We start from the raw sequence: 9,671 nt of genomic DNA on the forward strand, positions 1-9,671 counted from the left end.
AACCCACCTACTGCTGGGATAGATATCATTATACAGCCTTTTATGGTTTAATCATTGAAGGGTTCAGGAGAAAAATATGTGACATGTATCAAGAGTTAACACAGAGTATTTACTGCCCTGCATCGAAGTAATGAAGCAAACAAAAAAAACGTTAACATCATCTAATGCTTACCTTTGTAGAAAACTACTAATTCAGCTAAAAGAAACACTAAGACTACAGGTTATTGAACGTTTCTGAAAAATCAGACTCACCACAGCAGAGTGAGCCGTCCTGTCCGTGCCGTCACTGAGAGAAAACGAAAGTACAACATGAGGACACGTCTGCTGGAGTGTGACAATGTTTAACCTGTTTTCCTCTTATCAGCTCAGGTGAAAACAGGACGGTGGCTGAAAATGGACAAGCAGAAACTAGTTTCAACACTGTGAGCTGTTGAATACCAATGCTACTACTGCAAAAACTGAAAACTGAGCAGCAGGCCTGTCTTATTGGAAAAAAAAAAAAAGAAAAAATGACAAACAAATTTAACACTTTTCTTTTGAAATGTCTTAAAAACAGAAATCTGCCAGTGAGATAAAAAAAAGGTCACTCCATCTGTTCCTTGATTGAAGACACTGTTCATCAATGTTTCCTTGTCTGTACATTTTTTTAAATTCCAATCCCCATCTTTCATTTCAGTTAAGGTCTCTTCATCAGATACAAATGGGGAATCTTATCCTCTGGCGCCACCTGTTGGATTTCCTGTGGGTGTATCAGAGACTTCATGTGACCCCAGTCACCAGCAGAGACACAGGAAGTAGAAGTGGCCTAGACTTCATTGATGACATTTCTAAATCAGGCTGATGTTCAGTCAGTCAGCAGCAAGACGTCATGGAGGTCAGAGCGCTGTGCTTCAGTCTGAGTGAGTACTGAGTCCGTCTCATCTTTAGAGGAAGTTAGAGAGTGTTACTGAGGTTTTTTTTTAAACGTTTTTGTGTTCAGAGAAAGCAGATTTATTGATCGTTTTTATTCGTTTGTTAGTCAGAAACAGTTCATATTTTCAGTTTAAACACTTTGCTAATTTCAACTTCACCATAGGTTCCCCTGCGCTCACTTTTTGTTGTTTTTGTTGTCACTTGGTCTCTGATGAGGGATGGGTACCAAGGGGCAACCTCCACTCCAACAATATGAGACAATGTTGAATTGTTAAAATCTGCTGTTTCCGGAGCGTTCGTTTGAGGCTGGCTCCGAAAGTACAGGAAGTCACAAACACACCAAGCCAAAAAAGAGAGGTTTTCAAAGCCTGGTTCAAAAAACGTCGCCTGTCTGAGTCGCTAACTTCACTATCGGCACCCACCGTATGGGGGTGAATTTTTTTCTAACTCGGCAGTTCAGAAGATATTAAGATCTCGAGCTCGCCCAATCAGAGGCACAGCTCAGCTCACATGACTGACGGGTGCCCTATAACTTTACTCAAAGCTCCCATCACTTCCATTATTAGCGCAATAGCTGATCTGCTTCAAAAGTCTGTTTCAGAAACAGTCGCTGACGTCAAGGAGACTATGTCCATTAATTATACAGACTTGGTACCAAATTAGGTACTTTCATAGGTATTGACTAAATTCTGTCTGTAGTACCGACTAAACTCGAACGTTACCGTATTGAGGTGCGTGAATGCATCCTTGTGACTGTGAGGGAGTGGAAGAGTAGGCTATTATCCACGCTGGACATGAACACAGCATTGCAAGTTTATATATTGAGAAATAAATATGTTAAATTAAATCAACTTTGATTTTTTTTATTTTTAAACAAATCAATGTTTATTACCACATAAACACACAAAAGTACCAAAAAATGGTATTGTTGAGTACTGATACCTACTGCCAGGTACCAGACATTGGTACCTTATCATTAGAAATGTGAGAGGTACCCACCCCTGCCTCTGACAAACAGTGATAAACACATTGATGATGAGGGATCTTGTTGAGCTGAGAGTCACATGTTGAGTCTGTGTTTTTCATGTTTCCTGATCCTGCTCTTTTGTCTCTGCAGTGATCAGAGTGTTGTTCCTGCTAGCCGCTCGAGATGAAGTCTGTTGTTCTGTCAAAGACAGTAAGTCTGCTGAGTCATACGACTGTTGGTGTTTCCATCAACAGTATCTTTAACAACCATCCAGTACATCCCAAAAAACTTACAGCTGTGAAACGGCTAAAGGCATGAGAAAATTAAAATTGTCTTAGATCCCGTCATTCCTCTGGGATCACTTAAGAATAAGCTGGTCTCACATCATTTTTTACTGTATAACACATATCTATAGAGTTGTAATGGAAAAATGAACTCTTCAAACTTTCTGTTTGTGTGTCAGACACTGTTTTCCCTCAGATCATCCCAAACAGACAGCAGTTCTTTGAGTATGAACCAATCACCGTCAGCTGTGAGGGGCTGATGGGACTGACTGGATGGAGAGTCATGAAGAGGATCAGAGGGAAGATTCAACCATGTGCTGCGACCTGGGAGTCATCCACCGGCCCCTGCAGAGTGGAAAACGCCATCCCCTCCATCGACAGCGGAGAATACTGGTGTGAAATTGGAGCAAAGAAGATCAGCTCAGTCCACATCACAGTCACAGGTACTAGACTCTTCAGAGCTCAAACTTTGTTTGTCAAAAATGATTTATTTTGAGATCAGGTGAAGTCAAATCTGAGAGACTTGTACCATATATCAAATCTTTAATGTGAATTAAGTTCATTTTTCTTTCCTCAGCTGGTCCTGTGGTCCTGGACAGTCCTGCTGTCCCTGTGTTCGAAGGAGATGATGTGACTCTCAGCTGCAGAAACAAAGAGTTAGATTCAAACAGCACCGCGCAGTTCTTCAAAGATGGCGTCTCTATGGGAAGCAGCGTCACAGGAAGCATGACCATTTATGGTGTTTCAAGCTTTGACGAAGGTCTCTACAAGTGCAGGATCTCTGAAGGGGGAGAGTCCCCACAGAGCTGGTTCACAGTCAGAGGTGAGACCCTGAGTGTGTCACAGAAACCGTGTTGATCAGAGTTACTGATTCAAGATAAACAGGTTTTATTATTGTCTCAGCAGAAGCACCAACAGAGGATCCTCCTCCTCCTCCTCCAGAGCCTCAGCTCCCTCTGCTGCTACAAATCTGTATTTCTCTGGGTATCTTCCTGGTGGTTTTACTGCTGTCAGCAGGGTTACTGCAATGCAAAAAACGTCAAACAGTCGTCAGAGGTAACTGAAATATTCAAAAACACAAAGTAGAAGGAAACACTGGTGAGTTCTGCAATCTTTATACATGTTCTTCATTTTATTTCAGGAGATATCCCTGCCTACTCTCCTTCTGTGATGTCTTCAACACCTGTGAGAACAGGTAACACCAACCTTCACCAACAAGACCAGTCAGTTATTTCAGCTGGTCAACCCTAATGTTGGGAAGTTGGATTACAGTTTTGTAGGTTACAATGTGCTGTGTTGAATGTACCACAATTGGGTCTTTCCCTTGTCAGAGGTGTCTCTTCTATTAAAACTATCAAACCAACCATTAGTGTCAGTAAAGATGTGTTTTCATTATGTTTCAGTTTCCCTGGAGACTCGTGCAGACACAAGAAACCAGACGACACGATCCTCCAACAAACCCAAGAAGAAAAGAGGTAACTGAGAGAAACTGAGACAAAGGGGAGGACTGAATTCAGAGCCAACGTATCAGCAGATAGACATAGACGTTGATTTGTTGTTGTGCACAGACTCGAGGGCGTCCAGATCCTCCACAGGACCAGCTCCCAGAGCAGGTACCGCCCTCCTTTTGAAAGAAGAGGATCACTACTATTATACAATCATTTGAGACCAACGGTAATACTGGTCTTCACTGCGTCTCTGAGTGATGTACATGTTAGTCTGTTCAACAGAAAAGAGGGAGAACTATAAAGATGGGACTTTCAGGTTTGATGGTTGAAATATTTAAGGAAATCTTCAGTTGTTGTGTCGTGTGTGTCTCGTAGGTTACTGGGAGCTGAAACACCCGACAGACAGCAGGAGAGACTGTTTTCAGCCATGATGAGAGAAATAAAAAAGTTATATCATCACGGAGATCGAGGAGTTTTTCCACGTGGAAACTGACGGTTTCAACTTTTACATGTTGAATATTCTTTTTAAATTATTTGAAGTGTTTTAATTATAATTGTTATTACTTATATTTTCTTTTTATTTAAAGTAAGAGTAAGTGTTTAATGTTTATCCTTTTAAAGTCATATGTCAGTAGAATAAAAACAATGATATGAACACATGAAAATGTCTTTCTGTGGTTTATTTTCTCTTCCTCTGACTGTGAGACCTTCAGCTAACAGTTGTTATATTTACCCTGAAGTTAGGTCCCTTTTTAATACAGCGCTAAGCTCTGAGACAAAAGTGGACACATGTAGCTTAGCAGCAAATAGAAATCAACAACCACATTACACATAAGGTCGAAGTCACCACAGCAGTTATTCTGACTGACTGACGCTGTGCCGGTTTAGTGACCTACATGTGTGTATTTTTACAGCTGAGACAAAAATGTTGATGAGCTGTGAGTCTAATTTCAGGAGATAAAGGTAAAGTAAAAACATCATTCACAGATGTGTCCTTGTCCGTACTTTTCCTAACTCCAGTCTTAATTTATTGTTAAAGTTGAATAGTCTGTTCATCAGATAGATTTAAGAAACCTCGTCCTCTGGTGCCCCCTACTGGATCTGTTTATCTAGTGTGTGTCTCTAACAGACCCCACATGTCCCCAGTCACCAGCAGAGGAACAGGAAGTGGAGGTGGACCAGACCTGTGTGATGAGGTTAGTGATTCAGGCTGATGTTCAGTCAGTCAGCAGCAAGACGCCATGGAGGACAGAGCTCTCTGCTTCAGGCTGAGTGAGTACAGAGTCAGATTAAAGGATCCTCATCTGTCCTCTCTGGAGATCCAGATCCAGATCAGGGTCTAAAACAAACCAGTCTTATCTGTATCAGGTTACTCACTGCTCTCTTGTCTCTGCAGTGTTGGAAGTGTTGTTCCTGCTGGCTGCTCTAGATGAAGTCTGTTGTTCAATAAGAGACAGTAAGTCTGTGAAATGATCAGTCTTACCATTGGTTTTTCTTTCAACAACATCTCTCACTTCTTTGTTTTGTCTTCTTTGCTGCTATAGATGCTGTTTTTCCTCTGGTTACCCCAAACAGACAGCAGTTCTTGAAATCTGAAACAATAACCGTCAGCTGTGAGGGGCTGATGGGACTGACCGGATGGAGAGTTTTAAAGAAAGACACAAGAGATACTAAACCATGTGGTGATACTTGGGAGTCATCAACAGGTGCCTGCAAAATTAAAAATGCATTCCCTGACATCGATACAGGAGAATACTGGTGTGAACATGGAGCAAAGCGGAGTGGCTCAGTCAACATCACAGTCACAGGTACAAGATTCTCATACAATCCTTGTTCCATATAAGGTTTTTAGACATTTCTTCTACTTAAAGTCCTTAAAACTTAGTTGTTGGCTTATAAAGCCATAATTATTTTCTTGTGACTTGCTTTTAACTGACGGACATCTTTGTAATGTTTCAGCTGGTCCTGTGATCCTGGAGAGTCCTGCTCTTCCTGTGAAAGAGGGAGAAAATGTGACACTGAGCTGCAGAAACAAGCAATCCTCACCAAATGTCACTGCACACTTCTTCAAAGATGGCGTCTCTATGGGAAGCAGCCACACAACTATAACCATCAGTGGAGTTTCCAGGTCTCATGAAGGACTCTACGAGTGCATCTTCTCTGGAGAGGGAGAGTCCCCACAGAGCTGGCTCACAGTCAGAGGTGAGGTACATATGTTCACTTTGACCATTGAGTTAATTGATTTTATAGAAGCAAAACAAGCAATTACTTCCCCAGAGGCAGAAAAAGAAGAGGAACTTCTTCCCCCTCCCTTTGTCCCTGGGCTGGTTCTGCTGCATATCTCTATGTCTGTCTTTAAAATCTTGGTGATTTTATTTCTGCCGATGGGATTACTGCTGAGAAAGATGTGTCAGAAGGTCAGCACAGGTAAGAGAGTTAACACTAAAAACATCCTGATAGTGTGCAATGAAAAAATGAATGCCTCTATAATGATACACACTATCCAGCTCAGAATTTCCTGTTCATGTTTTTGTTTTCACTGCAGGAGGAACCACAACTCCACCTCCAGCTGCCTGGTCTCCATGACGATACACACAGGTGAGCAACACCAACCTCTTGTTATGTAAAGACAAATGACAGCATTGTGATAGTGATGCTAGAATTCATTTTATCTCTATAGTCCTTTACAAACTACAAACAATAAACTTCATAAATTATAAAAGCACAGTGGGCTGCTGTTTCTGGCCATAGCTCTGTTCACACTTTACTATCCTCGTCAACAGGAAGTCACGTACAGATCTCCAACGCTTTAAAGTGCTTTCATTAAAACTGCTGTTTTTCTTCCACTTCTTTATGAACCAGAGAACTGAGAGTGGAAACATCTGACTGAAGAAGAGGCTGTTTTAAAACCTGATGAGGGCAACAGTGCAGTTTTATGATGATACAAAGCGTTTAAAATGAGAGCATGGCGTCCCCCAGGGTTAAGTGCTTGGTCCCCTCCTCTTTTTTCTCTTCAGACTCCCAATCAGTAAAATCATCTGTCACTATGGTCTACACTGACAGGACGCAACTTTACATCCCCATCAATTCCACCACTGCTCCAACCCTCTCCTCCCTGACTGGAAGTCAACTACCTCCAACTCAACTGTGAAAAATCTGACCTCTTCATCATCAGCCCCAAATCCCTCACCACAACTTCCAACAACTTCAAACTGTCAATCGACAACGTTCCCTTCACCCTGTCTTCACACGTCCACAACCTCTGTAACATTTGACCCCCATCTCGCTCTGGAACATCACATCAGTCAACTTACCAAAACCACCGTCTTCCAATCAAAAAACGTCTCCATCTCTCTCCTTTTCCACCGCTGTAATCCTCATCCCTAACTGCATTAGCTTTTCCTACAGCATTCCTTACAAACAACTCAACAAACTACAATACAACCAAGAACTCTGCCACCCACCTGCTCACCCACACCTGAGACCACATCACCCCTGTCCTCCAACACCTCCACTGGTTCCCCATCAAAAAACTGAATACATGTAAAAATCCTCCTCCTCACAATCAAAGTCCTCTATAACAAGGCCCCGCTTATCCTCTGAAGCCACCTCCTCTCTACCACCTGACACCGAGCTCTGAACCTGGGGGGGGCGGAGCTTTCTCTGCCCTCTGGGGAGCCTTACCTCTAATCATCTGAAACTGCCGGAGCTGTCCACCCTGAAAACCCTCACTAAGACCACCTCTTTAGAAATGCTTGTATGATAGCTCTTAAAGTATTCTTTTCTTTTTTATTCATTTTTTATTCACATTTTAATTATTGTGTGTTTTAAATGCTTTTATTCTCTGTACAGCTTTTTATCTGAAAAGAGAAAATCCCTAAATAATGATAATAATAAAAAAAGTATAATGTATTTGTTTTATATTTGACGAACCAGTTGATTAAAAACCGCATGCTGAATTTAAACAAATGGAAATGTCTGACGTTTGTTTCCTCTTCCTCTGACTGTGAGACTTTTAGCTAACGGTTGCTATATTTACCCTGAAGTAAGTTCCCTCTTTAGTACAGCTCTGAGACAAAAGTGGACACGTGTAGCTTAGCAGCAAATAGAGATCGACAACCACATTACACATAAGGTCGAAGTCACCACAGCAGTTATTCTGACTGACTGACGCTGTGCCGGTTTAGTGACCTACATGTGTGTATTTTTACAGCTGAGACACAAATGTTGATGAGCTGTGAGTCTAATTTCAGGAGATGAAGGTAAAGTAAAAACATCATTCACAGATGTGTCCTTGTCCGTACTTTTCCTAACTCCAGTCTTAATTTATTGTTAAAGTTGAATAGTCTGTTCATCAGATAAATTTAAGAAACCTCGTCCTCTGGTGCCCCCTGCTGGATCTGTTTCTCTAGTGTGTGTCTCTAACAGACCCCACATGTCCCCAGTCACCAGCAGAGAAACAGGAAGTGGAGGTGGACCAGAGCTGTGTGATGAGGTTAGTGATTCAGGCTGATGTTCAGTCAGTCAGCAGCAAGACGCCATGGAGGACAGAGCTCTCTGCTTCAGGCTGAGTGAGTACTGAGTCAGATTAAAGGATCCACATCTGTCCTCTCTGGAGATCCAGATCCGGATCAGGGTCTAAAACAAACCAGTCTTACCTGTATCATGTTACTCACTGCTCTTTTGTCTCTGCAGTGTTGGAAGTGTTGTTCCTGCTGGCTGCTCTGGATGAAGTCTGTTGTTCAATAAGAGACAGTAAGTCTGTGAAATGATCAGTCACTATTAGTTTTATTTAAAGTGTATGTATCAGAATCTAAACAGATGGTTGGATTATAAAGTTCACTTCCCTGTTTTGTCTCATTTTGCTGCAATAGATGCTGTTTTTCCTCAGGTTACCCCAAACAGACAGCAGTTCTTTGGATATGACCCAATCTTCATCAGCTGTGAGGGGCTGATGGGACTGACTGGATGGAGAGTCATGAAGAGGATCAGAGGAGATACTAAACCATGTTATGGGACTTGGGTGGTTGCATCAGGTGCTTGCAAAATTGACAATGCAATCCCTGCCATTGATGCAGGAGAATACTGGTGTGAACATGGAGCAACGCGAAGTGGCTCAGTCAACATCACAGTCACAGGTACACAACGCTTCAACAGTCAAGGTTCCATGTTAAGATGTTATTTATTTATTTCTTCAACTTAAGGTCCTGAGAAATTTTGTTGTTAGCTCATAGAGCTATAAATCTGTCTTGTATCTTACTTATATCTATTAACCATCTTTGTAATATTTTCAGCTGGTCCTGTGATCCTGGAGAGTCCTGCTCTTCCTGTGAAAGAAGGAGGAAATGTGACACTGAGCTGCAGAAACAAGCAATCCTCACCAAATGTCACTGCACACTTCTTCAAAGATGGCGTCTCTATGGGAATCAGCCACACAGGAGCTATAACCATTGTTGGAGTTTCCAGGTCTCATGAAGGACTCTACAAGTGCATCATCTCTGGAGAGGGAGAGTCCCCCCAGAGCTGGCTCATAATCGAAGGTGAGTCTTCACCAGTTCGCTACAGAATCATAGGTTTGATGGAGTTACTGATATTGAATTATTTCCCCAGAGGTACTGGAAGATCCAACTCCTTCTCCTTCGGATCAAGACCGTCTGCTGGTGTGGATCTGTGTGGGAGTGTGTGTATTCCTGGTGGTTCTGCTGCTGTTGGTGGGGTTTTCACGGCATAAAAAGCGTCCAACAGTCCTCACAGGTGAATGGAGTTAATACTTAAAAGACCTGAACACAAAACAAACAGTTTAGGAATAAAGACGCACTTACACACTTTCTAAATGTTCTTTTTTAAATTTCAGCAGATACTCCGTCTTCTGTCCAGTCTCCAGCTCCGACACAAACAGGTGAGTATCACAAACATCCTTTAACATCAAAAATATGCAGCCAGGATGAAAATACATCATGAAATGAAGATAGATATCTGTTTCTCTGTTTTTATGCCCCTCCCAAAAAAATCTGACATTGATTCTCAGCAATGCAATGTGAGGTAGTGTGATAAGTGCCT

At 42.0% G+C, this 9,671-nt stretch overlaps 1 protein-coding gene and 2 long non-coding RNA genes across 3 annotated transcripts; all 3 read left to right on the forward strand.

Moving 5' to 3' along the window:
* The first annotated feature begins 796 nt into the window (after positions 1 to 796).
* Positions 797 to 4,104, forward strand: LOC141811241 (uncharacterized). The gene is made up of 9 exons (XM_074699222.1): positions 797 to 899; positions 2,030 to 2,089; positions 2,343 to 2,606; positions 2,741 to 2,986; positions 3,070 to 3,219; positions 3,250 to 3,358; positions 3,567 to 3,638; positions 3,732 to 3,776; positions 3,987 to 4,104. The coding sequence occupies exons 1-9, from the start codon at positions 869 to 871 to the stop codon at positions 4,102 to 4,104; spliced, it is 1,095 nt and encodes a 364-aa protein (XP_074555323.1). The 5' UTR covers positions 797 to 868.
* Positions 4,105 to 4,762: 658 nt separating this feature from the next.
* LOC141784586 (uncharacterized) lies at positions 4,763 to 5,375 on the forward strand. The gene is made up of 3 exons (XR_012597444.1): positions 4,763 to 4,883; positions 5,008 to 5,067; positions 5,156 to 5,375. It is a non-coding gene; the product is annotated as an uncharacterized LOC141784586 (long non-coding RNA).
* A 2,686-nt stretch (positions 5,376 to 8,061) lies between these two features.
* On the forward strand, positions 8,062 to 8,587 carry LOC141784587 (uncharacterized). The gene is made up of 3 exons (XR_012597445.1): positions 8,062 to 8,182; positions 8,307 to 8,366; positions 8,486 to 8,587. It is a non-coding gene; the product is annotated as an uncharacterized LOC141784587 (long non-coding RNA).
* The last annotated feature ends 1,084 nt before the right edge of the window (positions 8,588 to 9,671 follow it).

Source organism: Halichoeres trimaculatus, unplaced genomic scaffold, assembly GCF_033239565.1.
Source record: "Halichoeres trimaculatus isolate MK-OKI-2021-1 unplaced genomic scaffold, fHalTri1.1 fHalTri1_scaffold_22, whole genome shotgun sequence".
Taxonomy (NCBI): domain Eukaryota; kingdom Metazoa; phylum Chordata; class Actinopteri; order Labriformes; family Labridae; genus Halichoeres; species Halichoeres trimaculatus.

Excerpts from the sequence above, each read along its gene's own strand:
- LOC141811241 (XM_074699222.1), top strand. The coding sequence starts at position 869 with ATGGAGGTCAGAGCGCTGTGCTTCAGTCTGA. Across the intron at positions 2,607-2,740 it reads AGTCCACATCACAGTCACAG|CTGGTCCTGTGGTCCTGGAC; the intron begins GTACTAGACTCT and ends TTCTTTCCTCAG. Across the intron at positions 3,777-3,986 it reads AGGACCAGCTCCCAGAGCAG|GTTACTGGGAGCTGAAACAC; the intron begins GTACCGCCCTCC and ends TGTGTCTCGTAG.